Raw genomic sequence first — 22,468 nt, forward strand, 5'->3', positions numbered from 1 at the left:
GTTTAATTGCCAGAGAAATCCGAGAACGATTCGCTTATCCTAATAACCGTCTGCAGTTTCCCGGAACAGTCGTGTCGTCGCATCTCTAACAACCCCCCTATCGATCGACGAAGATACATCCTGGAAAGCTGAAGCGGCAAAGAAGCTCCGGACGGTGATCGTCTGAAAAAGACTCAGCTTTTAGTTTTCACTGAGAGAAAGCACGCCACGGAACGAGAACTTGCCCCGAAGTTTGCAAGTTCCCAGGCCGGAAATTAACCTGGGGCGTTCGTGATGTACTTTTGCCGGCGACTTCTACCTCGAGAGTGACGCGAGAGCTCGAGATAAAGTCGTTCGTATCACGTGTACCGACTCGTTCCCGTTAGTTCCGAATAATTAAAGATAACATTTGTTGTTGCGCACCTTCTCAGCCAAATGAGAAAGAGTGGCTGTGAATAGTCCCTAGGGAAAGGTCCCTAGAAAAGGGGTCAACGACCGACAGTTGAGGAATTCATCTCGCTTCTCGGTACTGTTAGCGTCGATAACCGTGATTTCAGGAAGTAGCTGTGGCAAAGTTATCGGGGAACTAGTGGAGGAACAGATCTGTTGCTGCCTGGGTGAAACAGGGAAGAGGGCAGTCGAGGACGAAGGACCGGGGGTGTGTTAAAGGAGAACTACCATCCTGGCCACAGTCGTTCCATGCATACGAATAAGCTTTCGCTGCCGTTACTCGTTACCTTATTAAATGCGCTAGATGACCGGACTGTAATTAAAGGCTCGTCCTTGGGAATTATTCAGTGACAATTTTATTTTTACGTTTCAATCCTTCAATCCATCAAGCGTCAAATATATCGTTCAGTGATTCTAGTCGAACAAAATATAAAATTCCCTGGGGCCTGAAATCCAGAGGGCAGAGGCGAGGGTTAAATTTCATGGAAACGTCGTTAAATCATCGATCCACCGGAAGTTCGACGTTCCCTCGTGGTCGAGTAATAAACGGGGGGTGCATAAGAGCGACTGTGGTTGGTGAACTATGCGCAGTTTAGCGTGCCTCGGCTTTCCAACGCTGATTATCAGCGACCGGGGTATCGGTTTATTGTAATCCTTTGTCGTGACGGTTCTCAACTCTCTTCTTTTTCCCGTCGCGCTCGAGTCAGCCTGAAAGATCAAACGGGCAGCGCGTTAAGTATTCATAAAAAGAGGAGGAGGAAAAAAACATCGACGCTCGGTGGGGAGGGAAAAGTCTATGGGGGAAAAAAAATTGGTTCCCGGGACTGGTATGAATTTTCATTGAGGTGAAACTTTTGGAACGAGTTTGAAAAATTTGAAATTCATCCGTCGACCTAGAATTCGAACGTTGAAAGAGCAAAAAGCGAGGCTCGATCGATCAATTGGCTAACCCATAGAGGCTGCAGGTTATGTTTGCTTGAAAGAGGGCAATTTTTGGTAGGAATCATCCTCTAGCCCAGTGGACACAAGGCGAATAACAATCGAGCTATTCAACGAACGAACCGAAATGGGTAAATCGTAATGAGTCTCGCAAATTGTTTTACGAGCGATGTTGGCCGGCATGCGGCTACATTACCGGCTCGACCCGGCAGTGTATCAATTACGAAATAACGTCGTTATCGTGGCAAGCCTGGTACCGCCTAATTAACAGATTCCCTGCCGTTGGACTCTTTCGATTTGCTTGGATGAGAATCACCGTCCAGAGAGATTTTGGCGCACCGTCGTTTAAAATGGAAAATAGAAATAGATTCTCGTTGTTCCAGGTGATTCTAGTTCCCCACAGCCACACGGACCCTGGGTGGCTGAAGACGTTCGAGCAGTACTTCCACAGCTCCACCAGGAACATCCTGAACAACATGGTGTCGAAGCTGCAGCAGTGGCCAAACATGACTTTCATCTGGAGCGAAGTGTCCTTCTTGTCACTGTGGTGGGAGAGGTGAGTGTACATTACAAAATCCTGATATTCCTAAATAGGACTAAAAGATGAGATAATACACCCTGTACGTGTATACAGGGCTATGTCTTCATGGCATATGCCCTGGGCAAAAATTCTCAGTCCTGCTTCCTACTTTACCATTTTGTGATAAAACAGTTCTGAAATCACAGAAATACATATCAAAACAAAGGTAAGGCAGGGTGGTATAGTCAGGTGCTTTCCTTCTGGCATAATTCATCTCCTAAGGGGGTTAAATACGAATATCTTACGACGGCTGCGTGATATACAGGTCTCGTAATTGTAAGTTACATCGTAGATAGCGTCGAGTAACGTGTTACGCCGCAACTTGTAATTTCGTGCGATACAATTCCCGATACAAATCATGTTTATAGGCCTTGCATTTCAACTGTTTAGTCAGAATTTGTGCCGGGTTTCGCGGAACCGAGTGCTATGTAATACGGGGAGAATTCAGGATGTTTTCATAGCAGGATTCTTTTTTTAACGCAATCATCTTAGAGCCATTTTATGATAGCCCCATGATCCAGGGGAAAGCCCGTTTACCAATGTAAAAACAGCTCCAAGGAAATCTATTCCGGTGCTACTCGATTTTCTCGTTATCCCTTCATCGAAACGATTTCCTTTCCCTTAAATCGCCTTTGTCTCGTCCTATCGCAGGCTCGTCGGAGTTTTATCCCTCGAATCGATTCGATAAAGAAGTCCTCAACGCGACCAGAGGGAATTTATCTCGTTCCCTGGGTTCACGATCTCCTTTTACGCCCGCGATACTTCCTCATCTTTATCCCAGAGCCTCTCGGTTCGATCGTTAAAAAAAAAGGCAGCAGACGATCCCGCAGGATATTCCAGTCGTTACAGGGAACATTCTAACCGTTCTTTCGAGCAGGATCATCTTGGACGCTATCTCGTTCCCCTAATGGTACCCTCCTTTACGACTCCATAGGACACGTACACTCTCTAGGTCCTAACGGCGCCGTTAAAACCGACGCCGTCCTACCTTTCCGGACCAGGACGATCAAACCTGGCTTCCTACTAAGACAATTCAGCAAATATTGGAGGATTAGGGAAATCCCATGACTGAAAAGAGCAATTGGACAATCGGGGAAGTCTCTGGACTAGTGGGGACATAGTGGACAGCATAGGTGTCTGTGCAAGGCACATGGGGAATTTACAGATCTTGCTCCCTACTATAGTGTCATAACTTGTTTTCTAGTCACCTGCAGTTCAGGCCTCCCCTTAAGACCAAAGAAAATGATGGATGCCCCCTCTCCCTTCACTTGTCCTTAACCAAAGGAAGCCTACCTTGCACCCCTTCTAAATCAATACTTTCCTTGGCTATCCTTGTTCTAAACTAATATTCTCGATGCTTTCTATCCCCAGTGCCCATCCTACGAAGAAGATGGTCGTCAAAAGGCTGGTGAAGGATGGTAGGCTGGAAATGACCACCGGAGGCTGGGTGATGACCGACGAGGCGACATCTCACATTTACGCCATGTTGGATCAGCTGATCGAGGGTGAGTAGATCCTCAGAAGATTGTAGATGTCTTCCAGGTAACACCAAAGCGCCAGCATCTGACAGAGATCAAAACTGACCCTCTGTCTGTCAAATCTGACCTTTCCCACCCTACTTAGGTGTTAAATTCTGAAATGAATCATTGATGTTCATGATAATCCATATTATTATTGCATTTATAGCCTGCAGATATTAAAATTCCAGATTTGTGTACTCGCGACAAGATATAACAGCGGGATTTTCATTGTTACATACATTCGAACGCGAAATATTTGCCGATATATCGGGAAAGGTCTATAATGGCTACAAGCCATGCATATTGACCGTGTTTGGCCTGGAAATTTAACATCCTAAGCGCATACGGGTCGCATACATATTCAAAAGCCTAATAATTGGAAGTTAATACAGGTCAAATATTGTTTCAATAGAACCCTGGCGATCGTTATCGGGGGAAGCGTTCAACAATTCCAGTCGTACACAAAATTCATCCCTTTTTCTATCTGAAAATCTACAGGAATCTAAGGGAAACTACAGATCCATCTTCGTTTCTTCTCACCAATCAACGAACACCCTCTGTTTCTCTTTTTATTTTTTCGAGATAAACAAACAAGCCCGGCGCCTGCTCTTCGGAGGGTTGAAACTCGGGCTCCGGTCCGAAGAGAAAATCGTATCTAAAAAAACAGCGATTTAATTGCATTTCGCGAAAGTAATCCTTGTTTTTCACCTGGGGAAATGAAGTGTCGCGGAATTTCCTTTGTGTATCGAGAAACAAACATCTCCGACTTCTTTCGCCGGAGAAACATCGCAGGCTTCCTTGCGTCCAGCATCGACATTCGGGAAAATGTGTAAAATTAAACGGTAAATTCGTCGGACGGTTTGGCTGACGCGTTCGAGTCTACTTCAATAGAATGGCGGCGAGATTCAAAGCGGTCGTAAAATCGCCGAAACGCGATCGAGAAAACGAAATCCGATCCTGGAAGTGGGGATAAGTTTCCGAACCGCCAAGCAAGGCTCTGCGCGAACAAATATTCAAAGAGCGCCGCGTCTTAATAGTTTAATTTACGACCTCTCTGTATCTCGGCCGCGCTGTATCTGTTACCGCGGCCTCGAACGCGTCGAGGATGAAGGGAAGCCCGAAAGAAAGGAAACTTAAGACGGTGCAATTAATTCACCGGGTTCAGACAGCACGATATCTGGCGATTTCCATCGGTAAATAATGGACCGGTTCATTATCACCGGACCCATTGTCTTTGCGTGTACCGACGATAAATCAATCGTGCCATTGATTGTTCAGGGACGATTGGAATTAGACGACGTTCTCGGTCGTAAATTACGTTGTTCCGTTTATTCGTGACACGAGGATTTATCGCGTTGAAATTGTGCGTCGTTCCGCCTGTGTTTTCTTTCGAAGATGACCCCAATTGAAGGGACGGACTAGGATCGGATTAGGCAAATGCCCGGGATAAGCGATGGGACGGCTATCGACAGTCGCAGAAATTGAGATAACCGTGCGATCGAACGCGGGGGAAGCTCGATAATAACCGGAAGGGCAATGGCACGAGTCCATTACCGGTCTGGCTGGCTCGTTTTCCTTGCTCCAGCTGGAAATTAGCGGCCAGCTTAACGACTAGAGACACCGTTACCTCCCCGATCGATCGATTCCTCCAGCATCCGCGTGTTTTCCTCTCGGACGAAAGGATCAGCCAAGCTTTTCGAGAGCTCGTTAACTATTCACTCGGTTCCTTTGTCGAGTGCGCTTCAGTTTCGAGGAATTTAACGGCCTAAGTGGGGATACGCCACCCTGAAGAGTGAAACAGTCTTAGCTCTACCTTCGTCGAATTTCTGAGGGAATCCTCGTTTTTGTGGAAACGGAAGCCGGTGAAATTTTGATATTCTAAGAGGGCCAGGATGATGGAGACGAGGTAACGTACGAATTTATGTTTCATTTATCCCGGTGAGTGCATAGAGTGCTCTTTGAGGGCTCCAGGGGATAGAAGTATCTTCGATCGACGCGAAATAAGAGCAACAAGTGGCGTACTATATTTATTATCCTTCCGTTTGCCAGCAAACCCTTTCCGTCCGACTAATGCGACGTCTTCCCTGCCAGACTATCCGCTGTCAGTGGTAGAGGTCGACGCTCGCGATCAGACAAAGCGAGTAGCAGCGACGCGCGTCGCGTCAGACGGTAGCCAGCGATGGTGGACGTTGTAAGGTCAGGCTCGTCTACGGTTACGCGCCGCGGGGATCACTGCTGGCCAGCGCTACAAATTCAACGGGAAATAACACCGTGGAACTCGAGAGAAAGGAAAACCTTTCGTACCTTTCCTTTTGTCCCTCCGTGACGGGGGTTAAAATGAAAAGTTTCCTTTTCAGATCTTTGAATTACTTCCACTTACCATCAAATTGCCACCTTCAAAAGGTTTCCCTTCGATGCGTTCTCGTCGATTTCGTTTCGCCAGGCTCCAGCTTGAGAATTAGTCGGACTTTACTTGGGAACTACGCGAAACGAAGGTCCAAGCGTTCCTCGAGGAACGTTTAAAACGTTGATTCGTTATCCAGTTCAATCCACTCTCAACTTCCCATTTTATTCTTCTTTTCCTTAATTTTCTTCCACCTTCCGCGTCACGCAGCTGCTCTTTCCCTCCATTGTTGTTTCGTAGTTGCCTGCGCTGCGGAAAGAGGGAAATAGATGAATCTGGATGGGTTTTAGAGTACATAAAAGTATTCGGAGTTAGTTTGCTCTACGTTCAGTCGCATCAGCCATTGCTGCACCCTCCGATAGCAGGGGGTGGTCTACGAGCGCGATAACTCGCTTAATGCATACATGTCGTGTCTAATGAGTTATAATCAGTCGAGCACGGCTGAATGTAGTTTAATGGTTTGTTCGCTTAGGCAGTGCCACACCCTTTCGTCCTCCTGCTTTCACCTCCTCTCCATCCTGACCTCTCTTTTTCTGATAACCCCAGTCAGTCTGTCGCGACGTTCGCCTCTGCTCACGTCGTAGCCCCCTCGAACTCGCTCTAGTTATTTTTATTGTAACAAAAAATAATAAACAGTCGAGGCAGAACACTTGCTCCTCGTTCTAGAATCAATCAGTTCCCTTCGGACCAATGTCCGTGTCCATCAGGTGGATCCTCGAAGAGGCTTCTTCGAAACGTGTGCACTAACGCGAGCACTAGTGCAATTTGCGAACCGGAGGCAGGGCTTCCTCGAATAATTGACGCAATTTCCGTAGCTACAAGCAGCGACCACCGATCACTTGGCGAATGCTTGGTGAATCCTGCAGGCTAACGGACCGGTAACAATTCGACACTGGTGGACGCTGATGTTTAAGCACGCTCGAACGATTTCGAGCGCGCTTGCTCGTTCAGAATCGAAAATACCGGGAACACTCGGCCGGAATTGCCGGCGCACCGGACATTAGGTAACTCGAATTAGTGTCGCGCCGGTCATACTCAAGCGTCGCGGTGATTATTCGTTCGGAAGATGCGGGCGACTCAGGCTTTCGGAATTTAACCATCGTTGTTAGATTCTTAGAGCCTTTTCCAAGCGACAGGGAAGGTTTATGAAGCGATGAGTTCGATAAAAATTTAGTTCGAGTATTATATCTAGAATGGACTCACCTGTCCGGTGAACAGAGAATGCGGGGAGGCTGAAACTGTTGGCAAAAACCGGTAGAAAATCGGTGGATAACAATAATGGCCGATTCTCGAATTGGATGACTTCACCACCCTTTGCAAACGCGATTTCCCCGAAACAATAGCAGCCCAGAGCGACGCGCGGAAATCGAGATGCAGTCTGTCGACATGGAACGATTTGAACGCTGTTAATGAAAGCGACCGCCGGCGAAACGAGCTTTTATTCCGTTAATAACTACTATATTCTCTTGTAAACCATAGTATTCCATTGCAAACCATCCCAGTATCCAGTATCCCCTCGCTAATTGACATAGCCTATAGCGTTCCTATAAAACTCGCCCTAAAGTCACAAGTCCGAACCCTATTTTAAGCTCTCCCTACCCTACAGAATCTCATAAGTGCCTTAAATCTCGATCAATCGCACTTGATAAAACCTGCGTTCCAATTTTTGAAACGGCCTAAACAGAGCTAACCCATAGCACAAACCCCCATGGCCTTAGAATCGATGGAAACAGGGACGTAAACGTAAATCCAGAGAAACGTTGTACTTAGCCTCAAAGCAGCCTGTACCGGCGCCAGCCTATATCCACGACAATGACGTTAACACGCACGCTTAGTTGCATCGTGGTGGCTGCCTGCACACAAAGTGCATCTGGAGCGAGAGGTGTGCGCACCTCCTATCTGCACGCCAGAGAAGGATTTCCTACGCGAATTGAGTTCCCAGGGAATTTCGGGGACGCGTTGCTCGAAAATGATTGCATTACCGAAATAATTGAAGCTGTCCTACTCTGGTACGCACACCGTGCTCCTTCCCCGTCGCTGCAGACGCCCTATGCAACGTGGCGAGGACGAAGAAACGAGATTGCCCTGGTGGAATTTGGTGTCTGAAACGTTAAAAAGTGAACTGTGTGGTTTTTTGGATGATTCGAGTAGCTACGCGCCTTAAAACATGCGGCAGAATCGAGTTAGAAATCTGTCCTGGGTCTGGATGAACTAGCCCTCCCTGTTGCACAGGGTCAAACGGGCTTGTCTGACCGGAGCGGAATGCTTCGGGGGTGAGAACTGATAAATAGACACCGATTACAGGCCCGGTTCTCTGACCGCCTATTGGAACGAGATTCTGCCGTGAGAAATCTAGTCTGAATTAGGGGAACTCGTGACATAGCAATCCCAAACGATACAAATTCCACGAATTCCTACTTATTTCAGTTGAAACAGTCTGCTGTCTATTCGTTGACAGTGACTGCCTATTACTTCGTGTAGAAACCAGGCTTCCCATCTACTTAACCATGCATCTACTTCGATTGCTACACGAACGTCTTCATAAATATGCAGAGGAATTGTCAATCGATAAGTAGGTCGGTCAGGGGTGACAAAGGGCTGCTATCGAAACCGAGGTGTCACTCGATTCAAGTAACGAGGCAGCAGAACCCCAAGGACTTCGGGTCGCGTCTCCGACAGAGGGGCAAAGATTTCTCCGGAAGAGATCTCTTGTTCCTTGGAGCATGAGTTTTTAAATGAACCTTCCGTCACGAGGATATTTACACGACGATAAATATTTCGCGATCAGGCACGAGCGAGTGACGCTCAAAGTACAAGTTTCCGCTGCCTCGGAAACTTCAGACCGTGAGATCCCAGCGAGAATTCAATCTGTCTGTGAATTTAACGAGAACGACGCAGCTCTCAACGTCCGCGTGAAACCTTTTATTTATACATGCAACTTCGATGTCGTTCTGCCCGTCCTTCGATCTCGGCGTCTTCATGGAAATTTCTCGAAAGATTCATCTTAATATGCGCTCTGCTATAGGGTACTACGCACAGCTAATAATGGACCATTGATTCTGTCCACAGGTCACCAGTGGCTAAAGACCAACCTGGACGTAATCCCAGAGTCAGGCTGGTCGGTGGATCCGTTTGGTCACGGAGGCACCATCCCGTACTTCCTGAAGGTTTCCGGCGCTTCCGGCACCGTGATCCAAAGGATTCATTACGCGTGGAAGCAGTGGTTCGCGAAGAAACAGTACGGCGACTTCGTCTGGATGCAGCCCTGGGATCAAACCGGCGGGGCAGACATGCTGACCCACAATCAGCCGTTCGACATCTACAACATCAAACACTCCTGCGGTCCTCATCCCCACGTCTGCCTCAACTTCGACTTCCGGAAGATACGGGGCGAGTACACGGAGTACTCGGTCAGGGCGGTCGAGATTACGCCGAACAATGTCAAGCGAATGGCCGAGTTGTTGTTGGAACAATACTCCAGGACGGGATCTTTGTTCACGCACAACGTCGTCCTAATGCCTCTCGGAGACGACTTCAGGTTAGAATAATTCGATTTCCAGTGTCCCTTATCTTTGTCCCAAGTTCGCCAATGTTTGTTGGTAACTTAACTAGCTGTCCCTTTGTTATATTTCCAAAGTGGTCTATTTCAACACGCTTGTTGTGCCTTCTACTTTAGGTACGATCACGCGATCGAGTGGGACCAACAGTACACCAACTACAAGATCTTGATGGACTACATAAATAGTAGGAAGGACGAGTACAACGCGGAGATAGTGTTCGGGACGCCCAAGGACTACTTCCACGAGATCAGGAAGCGGATGGACGACTTCCCAACGCTGAAGGGCGACTTTTTCGTCTATTCGGATATCTTCAGCGAAGGTAGACCAGCCTATTGGAGCGGCTACTTCACCACAAGGCCGTACATGAAGATCCTGGACCGCGAACTCGAAGCGAACCTTCGATCGGCCGAGATCCTTTACACCATCGCGTTGAACGTGGCCAAACAGTCCGGTAAGGACTTCATGCTGTACGAAACGTACTTTGAGAAGCTGGTGAAGGCAAGACGGAATTTGGGCCTGTTCCAACACCACGATGCCATCACTGGTACCTCCAAGTCATTCGTCATGAAGGATTACGCTCTGAAACTGTTCGAGTCCATTTCGGACACCACCAGTCTGCAGAGCTTCGCTATTCAGTCTTTGGCTGGGACGACCACCAAGCCAAATTCCGTTTATGTCCTAGCCGAATCGGATAGGGATAGCTACGAAAAGCTACCAAAGAAGATTCCCATAGGAGTCAACGGGCAGGAGACGAAGAAGATTGTCCTGTTCAATCCTTTGGCTCAACCCAGGCAGGAGGTGATCAGTCTAAAAGTCACCTCATATAAAATTAAAGTACTAGACCCTCAGAAGAATCCCATTCCCTATCAGATCGCGCCAGTGATGAACGCTACGAGTATCACACACGACGTGTACGTTCTGTTGTTCATGGTAGAGCTGAAACCCTTAGCCATCGCGACCTATCATATCCAGCAGATCGACAAGGTACCAGTGGAGGCAATCTCAACGGTCTACTGCAGTAGATGCGGCAAGGACAGTGTATTCCCCATGAAACCCTTGCAGGTGGGCGACGTTCAGTTGGAGAACCAACGAATGAAGCTTCTGTTCGATGGACAGACCGGGTTTCTGAAGAGGGTGACGAAAAAGGCAACCGGTAAGATCATGCAGTGCACCATTCAGTTCGCAGCCTATCCGTCCGCGCAGTTTCACAGCGGTGCATATCTGTTCATGCCCGACCCGAACCTCCGAGACACCGATAAAGACGTCCTCGAGGCGTACACGCCCCACCAGAAGATCTACATCGTCAGTGGTAGCCTCAGTTCACGGCTGACCGTCGAATACGGGAAGTTACTAACACACCACGTGGCCATTTATCATAGAGACGGTGGTCTGGGCGAGGCTATCTATGTGAGGAACATAGTGGACTTCGAAACACCACCAAAGAACCGCGAGACAGAGATGTTCATGCGTCTACAGACTGACATTCTGAATGGAGATCCACCAGAGTTCTACACAGACCTAAACGGACACCAGATGATCAAGAGGACGAAGATAGAGAGGATCGGGATCGAGGGTAACTACTTTCCCATAACCACGATGGCCTACATCGAGGACACCAATCACAGGCTCACTCTGCTGGTGAATCATTGTCAAGGAGCTGCCAGTTATCAACCAGGCTGGCTGGAAGTGATGCTGGATCGAAGAACCTTATACGACGACTCGCGAGGAATGGGAGAGGGTCTACTGGACAATCGAAGAACCGTCATCAAGCACTGGCTACTGTTAGAGGATATCACAGGGGAGAAGGACAAGTACTCGAAGCCATCCCTGTTCGCCAATCACCTAAGCAACGCGCTTAACTATCCCGTGAATATCTTCGTGGTGGACGGGACAGATGGCGACATCGCGATGGTGCCGGAGGTTAGGCTACTAAGTCAGAGCTTCCCTTGCGACGTTCACCTGCTCAATCTGAGGACCAATCACGATCAGAAACTGCCACATTTCCCGGTGAACAACGCGTTGATGGTGCTTCATAGACAGGGCTACAGCTGTTCCGTGGGGGTGGACATTACCCTTAAACACTGTCCGCTGACGGAGAAGATCCCTCAAGGCACCTCGTTCTTCAAGCTCGCGAACCTAAACATCACCAAAACCACGCTGACAGGTACGAAGACGATGCATCGGCTGAGGAACGGTCTCCAGGATGTCAGCCTCCAGCCGATGGAGGTCGAAACGTTCAACGTGAACTTCGTCCAATGATCGTAAGCCTGCTTCTCGGGGTGAAGCTCGCCACCGGGAGCCAGGAATCGTTTTTAGTCTTCGCGATGCTGACGCCTATGGTCCAAAAGCGTTCGTCTACCTTCTGGACAGGACACTGCCGATCTGCTTAACCCTGGCAGATGCTACCTCTTCGGAACTTCGTGCAATTCGTTGAAACTTTAGACCGTTTACGTAGGATACTTGCGAATTCCATGTTCTTTTTTACCCTGTGTTTTAACGTCGACCCTCCCCCCCATCGGGGATGAAGCCTCTCAAGTGTAAATATTTGACGCGTCGCCGTGGCGAGGTTGATTGGCGATCCAACGGGACGATAACGTTCCAATCTGTCCACATCCCAGTGTACATACACAACCAGGCTATCGTACTCTATTCCGTTTCTTCAGTTCAGTTTCCCTAGACGAAGACTAGGACGACGAGCTAGGAGGAGAGAGTCGAAGGGAGAGAAATGAAATCGTGCAGACCTGCTGTCCTCTAGCTCACGCGTAAACTTGCAAGCTTCCTCGTGCCTCTCGGATCACTCTCATCGATTTTAGCAACTATAGTAACAACATATTAATACTTGGTTCGCTCTGGCCACTTTCGAGGCTCTTTGTCCACATTCTCTGTTGTGGGGATTCAGTTTGGGTCTTCAGTTCGTGGAGAGTGGGTCTCGAAAGTGCGCCAATATAGACTGACAACACAATCAAACGTTCAAAGTGCATTACACAGGCTCCTGATCGATGTAAATGTAGGGATTCAGCTCGAGCGAGATGCACGAGAAAAGCGAACGACGAACAGGATGCTCCATTCAGCCTGACTACTTGATTCCCCCATTGTTATGGGGTTTATTTTTTAGTTTATATTCCATAGATTCTTAAGCCATTCCTACGAGTGAACAGCAGTAAGGGGCCAAATCTGAATCGACGGTGGGGGCCTCTCGCGGCGAAACTAGGAAACTCTTGGCAAGAGTAGACCTATGCTTGTCCCTCCTGCACATTACTCCTGTTGGCCCCTTATCAGAGCTGTACTTATAACCTATACTTCTAATCAAACTACTTCTATTCCTTATCCTCTCCAACACTTCAGATCACTCAGTATAGGACAATAATAAATTAATTCTATGATATCCAATCTTTCTGACGAAAACTCTTGATTCACTAAATTATTTCAAGTGGTCAGACCGAAAACGGCACCATGTAGATACTATAAATATTATATAATATTGTACATATCAAACCACTTTACCTTAGACCGTATATTGTGATAGCAAAGTAAATAATGTAAATCGTATACACCTATTTTCATATGTGAAACGTTTTACGAGGGACTCTCTCTTCCTCCTCGGGCAGCCGAAGCAGAGAAAGAAAATCATCGCCAGGACACTCTGGTGACTTCCAACCACGGTTTTATGCACAGGTCTGGAAAATTCCACGGTGGTGGTATCCTGAATTTCCGCCAGCCACGTGGCGCTGCTATCGCTATGGCGAATGCGTTAATGGCGAAGCATATTTATAAAATGAAGGGGATCATTACCACCATGGGAGTTTTTTGGACCTCTGTATACGAGCGTGCTTCCAACGCTCTTCCAATTCTAGCGGGGACACGATTTAGTTTCGTGGCCGGCCCTGACCGGCTGGAAAGTACCTATTTTTTACTTTTGCTAAGCGTATCCGGCTGAACATTGCGAACAGGCGTTTTGCTGTACGACAGACTCGTGTAAATATTAGACTAATTTAGCGAGAAAATAAAAGTGTGTCGCGTTTTTAGAGGCTGGCAGCTGCTGGACCTCGCGTTTCTCTGGTGATGACACGTGTCCTCTGTCACTGAAGGGAACAGACAATAGGTTTTATCTTAATTTTCGTTCACCTTCGAACCTGCTTTTAACTCTCTGACCAAATGACCATAGAACTCTGTTCGTTAAGTTTTAATTAATAAAAGGAAATAATTGTTGTTAGAAAGAATACTTTCTATTACCTATTGGTTTTATTTTCTTGTTATACAAGAACAATATTTTAGAATTGTTTAATTTATTTTTAATTTATAAAATGGCATACTGTTCCTTCGAGTGACCTAAAGCAAGGAGTGTACATGCTGGCTTTGAACAAAATGGTTCTTCACCATGAAACCACCATGAGATTCGCGAGGGAACCAATGGGAAAAAAAAATAGAGAAAATGATCGCCGGAGATCCGTGACTGTCCTTGTAACGATATTGTAACATATTACGTGTTTGTGCTGTCTCTAGAGAAGAAAGATCTATATTAAAGATGGTATATGTATACACGTGTACGTGTGTGGTACGCGTATATAGAGATTATATTTGCTAGGACTGTGTGCAAAACTGTTTGCGACCAGTCAGGCAGACGAGGACAATTACACACCACGGTATTCCTTATGTTACAATGTAATATTATATTTATTGAATAAAGATAGTAACTGACGTATTTTAATTAAGAGCATGGTTGTGCCTTGTTCCTTCTCCCTTCCCTAATCTACAACTGTAATGATTTTTAATAAACTCTCGCTATATTGCCAATTATGGGGCCGGCAATATAGAGAGAGCTCCTTCCCTCCCTTGCTGCGTTTGACTGTTGAAGTATGTCAGTCTCACTCTTCATTCACCTGGCAATATAAAGAGTGGCAATATAGGGCGAGTTCGCTGTATTCCTTATCTAGAACTGGATGTACTATATATTACACTCTAGAAAGCTGGAAATACGGCCTATAACCGTTATCAGCGAATCGTGCACATGATTCTACACCAGACGTGATAGCAAATCAATGGAATGACGCTCCAACGTCTTGTATCTGGGCTAAGCTTTAATCGATACGATTACTTGACATAATTCTCATTAACGAGGAGACACGATAAACGTTATAGCACACGAACGGTGCAATGCAAGTTGCTCATTGTAATTCAGCCCCGAACGTTTTAGAGGAGGTCATTAACATGCAGCTAATTGATTTCCCTTCAGATCTTGAATTTTTATTAAATTTAACTAATTAGGCCCTAAATCTCCGATAGTCGATACTATACCGAGGATAGTAACATGTTCCACGAAGCTTCTGAGTTAAATATATTATTTTTAATTAAATACCCGAGCACTTCCATCATTAATTAAGGCCATCAGTCGAGGTTCTCAGAGTTGTGAAAAGGCTACAAGCAGGAAAATAAGTGGACATTACGAGTGTCAGCTCCATGGATGCTGTCTAACGAAGTTGGAATTGAAACTTCGATAAAAAGTAAATCGAACCAATTGTAATTAAAAGTTGTGTAACGAGCAAGTCCTTCTGTCCTTTCTGCTCTCAAGTTTCCACTTTAACTCGCCAACCAACTTCTCAGACAAATATATTTTCTCTGAGCTATTTGCAAATAATACATCTATACGAGAGACGGTGGATTGCAACACACAAATACCTTTCTTCACCTTATTTTAAGTTGCCATTATTATTTAGGTATCAATTTAGTTTATAATAATAACTCTGTGTATTTAATATTTTTGTAACAGTTTTATTAATTTATAACTACATTAGAAAGTAAGTCGTAAATACATCGAAAATTTTATATTTCGAAAAAAACCGCCATTGATATGTGGTGCCATTTATTGCTTCGTGTCAAAAAAGAACTTCTTCATAGACGATAGAGGGTGCAAAATAATCCCTGATCTGTAGTTCTTCTCGTTGACACCAGGGGGCACAAAATACACACTACCGACTGCAGATCCAACGCAGCGAGGTGAAACCTAGTCACTCTTACAGCGACTGCCGAGGGGTGCGGATCTACCTGTTAAACATACAGATACCCTTACTTTATTTTCTGCGTTTATTTAATTTGCTGTATTTATCTATCTACCTTACTGAATAAACTTACAAGGGGATGGTTTTGATAATTTTATCCTTCCTGTGTGCCTCGCCTTACTATTCTTTTATAATCTATTTTACACCTCTGCATCCTTTACATTCCTGCAGCCCTTATATACCTCTATCCTTTACACCTCTACAACCCCTGTATCCCCGCAGCAGACAGCACAAAATCGTACCAAACTTAATTTCCACTTTTATCGCCAGAGGGCGCTGATTCGACCTTCGAAATTTAGTTGGCATTTTTGCCGCTAGAGGGCCAAAAATTTTGCAAAGTTTAGTTCCTTTTTCCTCCACCAGAGGGCGCTGATTCGACGTCGAAAATTTAGTTCGCGTTTTTGCCGCCAGAGGGCCAAATTTTGTGCAAGGTTTAGTTCCTTTTTCCTCCACCAGAGGGCGCTGATTCGACGTGGAAAATTTAGTTCGCATTTTTGCCGCTAGAGGGCCAAAATTTTGCAATGTTTAGTTCCTTTTTCCTCCATCAGAGGGCGCTGATTCGACGTCGAAACTTTAGTTCGCGTTTTTCCCGCTAGAGGGCCAAAAATTTTGCAAGGTTTAGTTCCTTTTTCCTCCGCCAGAGGGCGCTGATTCGACATCGAAAATTTAGTTCACACTTTTCCCGCTAGAGGGCCAAAATTTTTGCAAAGTTTAGTTCCTTTTTCCATCACCAGAGGGCGCTGGTTCGACATTCAACATTTAGTTGACATTTTTGCCGCTAGAGGTCGTTCGATATTGTACACATTTTGTTCCCTTTTTTGTGTTTTGATTTGTGTTTAATTTTCATGCATATTATGGTTTTAATTTATTAAAGACTACACTGTAATTGAATGTTTTATAAGTACATTCAATAAATAAAATGAGAAAAGAAATTCAGTCAATTAAATAAATTCCTGAGGATACAAATTAATAAATAACTCAGAACGGAAATTGTGTAAATTAAACAAATAACTCGAAAAGGAAAGTAGATAAATTAAATAAATAACTCAAGAAGGAAAGTGGATAAATTGAATAATAACTCAGTTATATTTCTTAAATGATTTATTTACCATGGCGCATGAAGAGAATACAAGTTTGTCTTACAATTATTTTAATAATCTTTCGGTCTTGTACCATTTTTGATTAATTTATAATAAATAGAGTCAGAGGGAATCAGAATTGTTTCTTTTCAATAGTCTGTGCGGGGTGCGACAAAGAAGAAGCTGATAATACAAGTACAATTGTCATACCGACTGTATTGTGTACATGCATGCAGATCTAATTGTATCTGGGGTTTCTGGGACCCCAGAATGCACTTTGGGGTATGCAGGACTCCGAAATGTGATTGGGTGCCTGAAAACCCCGGCGGGGCGTAGGGAACCCCATAATGCAATTGGGTATCTGAAAGCCCCGTCGCTCTCGGGGTATACGGGACCCCCAAATTTGTTTGGAACCCGGAAAGCCCCGGCGTGGGATATTCGGGACCCCAAAATGTGATTGGGTTCCTGAAAGCCCCGGTGCGGCTTAGGGTATCTAGAACCCCTTATACGCTGCGGTGTTTTAGCATTCCAAGAATCAGCGCGGGGTGCCTGGGACCCAAAGTATAATGTGGGGTATTTGGGCCCCAAAAATGTAACACGGGGTTTCTGGAACCCCAAGGATGTCGCGCGGAATGCCTGCAATTTCTGGCTGGTGCCGTGGGGTGCCAGGAACCCCAAAATACACGCGCGAGAATGGGAGCCCGCAAAATGTACCAGGGTGTCTGGGACCCCACAATCATGATTCCACGAGAACACAGACATTCAATCTTATTAGATCTGTAGTCACCGGGTGTACTTTCAACGTAAAACATAACCTATTCGTTTAATCGATAAAAGAACCAAAATCATTGAAAATATTTGTTAAATAACAAGTAAAAATGACAGAATATTTTGTAGAACCCGCTTTTATAGTTGGAGAAATAAACGAAGATATAAATTTCAATTTACCACCAGTGTCCGGTGAGGAATACATTAAAAGGGTGATGTAAGTAGACGTTTCATGACAGTTTCAGCTACAGGAATAATAAATAATTTCTTTAAATCATTGTAGGATAGAAGCACAACAATGTGCTGACGTTGTGGTGGCCGACATTGATCATAAACAGCTTAGAAAACCTACGATTGATGTCGAACCCGTAAGTTTGCAAGTGGTGTATTAAAATTTTATTCAGGAATAGGAATTCTGTTTGCAAGCGAATAGATAGAATAGAATAATTATGTTAACGCAACGTTACAAGTTATCAGGATGCGTAGAAGCACCACCGTGGCTTGGTCCTACCATTGATTGGCAGTTGTATCAAGTGTCAGAATTTTCTAATGCAAGACTATACATAAGCCAGTTGAAAAATGATGTTCAGACGTTTAAGCATAATTGGAAACGACCAAATATCAATTTGGTATGTAACTCGGTACTTTGCTTTATAAGTACTAAAGATTTGCTTGGTTATTAATTACCTCCTGTTACAGCCAGACATAGGCGATGAAAAAGGTTGGATCAAATTCTGTTCAGGTTGTTACAAAGAAAAGATAAAGATTGCTCCAACGTTAAGCGTGATTTTTTGCTTGAACCAACCGATCGTAGAAAGAATATTGGAATATCTGGTGGAACACCTTGCGACCCAGAAAAATATAGAATACCAATTGGGTCAATGGATATACGCGCTGTTAGTCATATTAGAAATGCCATTAACTCCGGACGTTTGTTCTTGTTTGCGTTCGTTAGCTAGAACATGCTCGGTTATGCGTGCAGAATCGGTAATTCATATCTAAAAGAATTATTATACATTCTAAAAAAAAGAGAGAAGAGCTGAAGTTTATTGTTTCTGTTTTTTTAACAAATCAATTTTATTTTATAATTGTGTATTAAATTTACCGTTCACATAAATCAGAAAGAAATAATCTAAAAGAAATATTTTGTATTAAAATGACATATAAAAATGATTTACTTTCGCCTTTTGTAACAAATTATTTAGCTAAATGTTAATCCTCCCTATTTTCTTTTTCAGAAACAATTGGAGGTACATGAAATAGGGGCGCTGAATTTATTTATATGCCTAGTCTCAAGATATTTTCGACAGCTCGACTTGGCCGATCCTTGATACTCCATTTATTAAAGTGCAATTACAATTATACTCGGATGTTTCAATAAAATTAATCTTTTGATACATCTGTCTTGTTCTTGCACACCTTCCCAATTATTTTCAAATATACTACTGGTAATAGGGTACAATGAGGCAACGTTTTAATTAAATAAAAGTGTATTACAATAATCGAGCAATAAGCAGAGAAATTGGAAAAGAACGAAGGTACTCTTAAGCTATATTCTCTTGGTCCTGGAGCAGTGCTGTTGCTAATCGTTCTAAATCATCGTAACTAAGGTTATTCACTTTATTTTTCAGGTCTTTTATCAACTCATTGACTATTGATTCTGTCTCAGACTCTGTGTAATAATGCCTCAAAACTCTAGATACTTCATCTCTTAATAAATTTGTGCCAGACTTGCTATGCGAAGCCTTTCCTTCGCCAGATCCTTCATCGGCTTTCTTAATTACCAAGAGATTTAACTTGCTTCCGTCCTTAATCCCCGGATAGAAACTCAATGGATTTTCATCTGAAATATTACAGTAATATTGTGTTAACCATAACCTATTAAAATTCGTACAATTTTCTTGTGGTATTAAAAAATTTACCAGCTAACGTTTTGCCTGTAAGCAACAGTCTTTGTTGTGGAACATCTATGCCCAATAGATCACTGACTTTGTGCTTTAATTGCAGCACTGTGTCCGAGGGCATAATCTATTAAAATAGTGAATGATTTAATAACAATTTGGTGTTGCGAAATTCCTTTCACTCGACGAACTATGGATATCATATCGAAGTGAAAGTTCGAGATACGTCATCGATGGCACATTCGTAAAATAAACTCATCGTACGACGATTATCTTGTAAATAGAAAAAAAAAAAATAAGGAACAGTCAAGATGCCTCGTACTCACGTCAACAACGCATTCTTTTCCTTGAAGCTTCTTCACGATAACTTTCATGTTGCAATGTATTCGAGGGAGCGTCTGTAAATTGACACGATCCGGTGGAATCAAATTTTTCGCAAGAACGAAATCTTGAACGATACAGATAAGGATTGGAGCATTTTATTGTGAGGTTATATTTTGCGACACACGATATTACTAACACGGCGTCATCAACTATTTCTACCGAGGACACGCGTACACATGCACACAGGTAGTCAGAAACAATATAGAGGTCGATACTAGTTTATCGATACACACGCCGCCATTGAGATTTTCTTTTCTCATTATAATAACCGAACGAATTTTTTATCCTATTATTTTCAAATCATTTTCAATCATTGCGAATTTTCTTGTTATATCATCCGTTTATTTGCAATTTAAAAAGCAACGTTTATTCAGAATAAGAAAATGTAGCCATCGTTTCGATACGATATATCGATACTAACACTTGAATTTTTGGCGGTTTCTCTGAACATTGACGTTTCATTGAAGGTTAGGTTTCGAGCAGAAACGCGCGATCATGGATAACGAGAAAGAGACAAAATCAGAGGAAAATTGTTCCAGTCCGGAGGAGGATGTTTTTATTACTTGTAGAGGAGACTTAACCTCGTATTTTGAAGATTGGGATCATAGTATAAATAAAATTTACTTGTCAAAGGTAAGCAAAGTAAATAAATAAATACACATGTTGCGTGCATGAAACAGTTCGAAATTATTTGCAGGTACCACAAATCTGCAAAGATGAGCCGTGTCAGCTTGGCATTGATGAGGCTGGCCGTGGACCAGTCCTGGGTCCTATGCTTTATGGAATTTCCTATGCGCCTCTGTCAATGAAACAGCTTCTCGTAGACTTGGGCTGTGCAGATTCAAAAAGTTTGACAGAGGAGAAGAGAGATGTAATTTTTGATAAAATTTGTGAAAAGCGTGACAAAATGGGTTGGGCTGTAGAAGCTATATCGCCTAATTTTATTGCAAACAGCATGTATCATCGCAGTAAAACTTCTTTGAACGAGGTGTCTATGACTTCCGCCATTGAATTAACCAAAAAGATAATAGAGGCTGGCGCATGGATCTCAGAGGTGTATGTAGATACAGTGGGCAGGCCTGAGAAGTACCAGGCTAAGCTGGAACAGATCTTTCCGGGTATTAAAATAACTGTAGCAAAGAAAGCTGATTCCACGTATCCAATTGTCAGCGCAGCTAGTATCTGTGCCAAGGTTTCTCGTGATCATGCGATACGAGCATGGCAATTTCTGGAAGGATCCATTGCAAAGGAGTATGGAAGCGGGTATCCGAATGATCCAGACACAAAGAATTGGCTGATACAAAACGTAGACCCAGTGTTTGGCTTCCCACAACTTGTCAGATTCAGTTGGTCTACCGCTGAGAAAATCCTGGAAGAGAAAGCCCTGTCTGTGGAATGGGAAGAGGTGGACGACGGTGGGAATGCTGGAGAGCAGAAAATCTCAAATTTCTTTTTCAGATCACCTCCCAAGTCTTGCCAGTCGAAGAGGAAGCGGCACAAGTTTTTCGCTGATAGATGTCTCTTCAATACTACTACTTTGTGATCTTTTCAACTTACAATACAATGATTTATAGCGATATTTGGAATGGAAACTCGCCTCTATATTGCTTCACTATGAAACAGTAATCTCTTCAGGAGAATATACTACGCATTTGTTTTGCCGACCGTCGACGTTGAACGCCGCTTTATTATCAGAACGTTAAGTTAAAGATAAAAGTTGGTTTGATTTATGTACATATGTACAGAGTGCTCTTACATTAATACCATGGGCAAAGAATGGCAAATACATCATGATGGATGCATTTACACACTCTCCAATGGCGTTCCGCTTGTAATTAACGATTAGGAATGTTACTGGCGCGAAATGTTCAAATGTTCTTTGGTGAAACACGCTCTACACTCACGCTCGCATTTAACTCTACGATAACATATCTTTGCGATTGATTAATAGCGACTAGATTTGATAAAAGCTACGACGAAAGAGAACATACTCTCACCGGGGTTGAATCTTATTCTCCCACGATTGGACGATAGAAACACTCGTGTACAGTTAGATATAAATGTGCTCGACACGCACTTGCTTTCATCCTTGGACATGCATTCGAGTGATTAATATTTTTCTTCACACGTACTGGAAATTTTCTTAAGACGAATGAGAGAAAGAAAAGGAGTTTTCCTAACACCGAGGTTGGCGTACCTGTGGATACTTCTTCAACACAGATTTTATATAAAGTACGGTTGTTTGTTTTGTTAAAACTTTGAATAAAAAACTTTGAATATAACCATGATCGATCGTTTTCTATTGGATCAGTTCATAAATCTGTTCACAGATGTGGGTAAATTTAATAATTAAGATCGGCAGTTTTCATAAGATAGGGATGGGGGAGGAGAAAAAAATGAAATCTATGTGCACAGATTAATGGACCAATCCAATAAGTACGAGTTCACCTGCTATCCTCTAACTCTCTAAACATACCGACGTACATCTTCGTTTAATATATTCTTTCGCCTATGTCCTCGCTAACTCCGCTAACTGCGATTATAAAAAATAGAAACAACACGGATAATTTAGTACACAATGGTCTCCGCATGACACCATTCGGAGGCCTGGAAAATGGATGAGCAGGAAGGACGCGTGTGTCTCCTCTTCCTCTTATCGAAGGATCAATAAACACGTGACCAGTGGTATGATGCAGGGCACCAGCGCGCTACTTCCGCTTCCTGGAACAAGAGAAAAGTCGTGACGTAAAGGAAAGTATCCACTCGAGAGAGTGAAACCCGCGCGAGAAGCTGTCGATATCGTTTCTTATAGATGAGCACACTATCCTGAAAGTGACTATTAGTCACC

The 22,468-nt window shown here is 44.0% G+C and overlaps 5 protein-coding genes across 9 annotated transcripts in view; 3 read left to right on the top strand and 2 right to left on the bottom strand.

Moving 5' to 3' along the window:
- The window catches only part of LOC114880250 (alpha-mannosidase 2), a 68,298-nt gene extending 54,158 nt beyond the window's left edge, over nt 1-14,140 (top strand). For all 5 annotated transcript variants that reach the window (XM_029196078.2, XM_029196082.2, XM_029196079.2 and 2 more), the window contains exons 5-8: nt 1,752-1,924; nt 3,320-3,453; nt 8,942-9,410; nt 9,549-14,140. In XM_029196078.2, the coding sequence (XP_029051911.1) occupies nt 1,752-1,924; nt 3,320-3,453; nt 8,942-9,410; nt 9,549-11,691 (2,919 nt within the window). In that variant the 3' untranslated portion in view covers nt 11,692-14,140. The remainder of the gene's footprint in view (nt 1-1,751; nt 1,925-3,319; nt 3,454-8,941; nt 9,411-9,548) is intronic.
- A 3,191-nt stretch (nt 14,141-17,331) lies between these two features.
- Nucleotides 17,332-18,732, top strand: LOC114880256 (gem-associated protein 2). Its single transcript, XM_029196089.2, has 5 exons — nt 17,332-17,552; nt 17,619-17,703; nt 17,806-17,964; nt 18,035-18,322; nt 18,574-18,732. The coding sequence occupies exons 1-5, from the start codon at nt 17,446-17,448 to the stop codon at nt 18,664-18,666; spliced, it is 732 nt and encodes a 243-aa protein (XP_029051922.1). The 5' UTR covers nt 17,332-17,445; the 3' UTR covers nt 18,667-18,732.
- A 75-nt stretch (nt 18,733-18,807) lies between these two features.
- Nucleotides 18,808-19,778, bottom strand: LOC114880257 (ubiquitin-like protein 4A-A). The gene is made up of 3 exons (XM_029196090.2): nt 19,563-19,778; nt 19,258-19,363; nt 18,808-19,178 (listed from the first exon to the last, which is right to left on the bottom strand). The coding sequence occupies exons 1-3, from the start codon at nt 19,608-19,610 to the stop codon at nt 18,880-18,882; spliced, it is 453 nt and encodes a 150-aa protein (XP_029051923.1). The 5' UTR covers nt 19,611-19,778; the 3' UTR covers nt 18,808-18,879.
- Nucleotides 19,724-21,902, top strand: LOC114880253 (ribonuclease H2 subunit A). The gene is made up of 3 exons (XM_029196084.2): nt 19,724-19,806; nt 20,088-20,253; nt 20,318-21,902. The coding sequence occupies exons 2-3, from the start codon at nt 20,116-20,118 to the stop codon at nt 21,161-21,163; spliced, it is 984 nt and encodes a 327-aa protein (XP_029051917.2). The 5' UTR covers nt 19,724-19,806; nt 20,088-20,115; the 3' UTR covers nt 21,164-21,902.
- A 104-nt stretch (nt 21,903-22,006) lies between these two features.
- LOC114880254 overlaps nt 22,007-22,468 on the bottom strand; it is a 54,411-nt gene continuing 53,949 nt past the window's right edge. The window contains exon 6 of the mRNA XM_029196087.2: nt 22,007-22,341. Coding sequence (XP_029051920.1) covers nt 22,274-22,341 — 68 coding nt within the window. The 3' untranslated portion in view covers nt 22,007-22,273. The remainder of the gene's footprint in view (nt 22,342-22,468) is intronic.

This window comes from Osmia bicornis, chromosome 16 (genome assembly GCF_907164935.1).
Source record: "Osmia bicornis bicornis chromosome 16, iOsmBic2.1, whole genome shotgun sequence".
NCBI classification, from domain to species: domain Eukaryota; kingdom Metazoa; phylum Arthropoda; class Insecta; order Hymenoptera; family Megachilidae; genus Osmia; species Osmia bicornis.

What these genes read in the sequence shown, in the direction of transcription:
- LOC114880256 (XM_029196089.2), top strand. Translation starts at nt 17,446, where the DNA reads ATGACAGAATATTTTGTAGAACCCGCTTTTATAGTTGGAGAAATAAAC. An exon ending in GAATACATTAAAAGGGTGAT is followed by an intron (nt 17,553 to 17,618) that starts GTAAGTAGACGT and finishes AAATCATTGTAG; the next exon opens with GATAGAAGCACAACAATGTG. An exon ending in AACGACCAAATATCAATTTG is followed by an intron (nt 17,965 to 18,034) that starts GTATGTAACTCG and finishes CTCCTGTTACAG; the next exon opens with CCAGACATAGGCGATGAAAA.
- LOC114880257 (XM_029196090.2), bottom strand. Translation starts at nt 19,610, where the DNA reads ATGAAAGTTATCGTGAAGAAGCTTCAAGGAAAAGAATGCGTTGTTGAC. An exon ending in GAAAAGAATGCGTTGTTGAC is followed by an intron (nt 19,364 to 19,562) that starts GTGAGTACGAGG and finishes CTATTTTAATAG; the next exon opens with ATTATGCCCTCGGACACAGT. An exon ending in TACAGGCAAAACGTTAGCTG is followed by an intron (nt 19,179 to 19,257) that starts GTAAATTTTTTA and finishes GTAATATTTCAG; the next exon opens with ATGAAAATCCATTGAGTTTC.
- LOC114880253 (XM_029196084.2), top strand. Translation starts at nt 20,116, where the DNA reads ATGGATAACGAGAAAGAGACAAAATCAGAGGAAAATTGTTCCAGTCCG. An exon ending in ATAAAATTTACTTGTCAAAG is followed by an intron (nt 20,254 to 20,317) that starts GTAAGCAAAGTA and finishes AATTATTTGCAG; the next exon opens with GTACCACAAATCTGCAAAGA.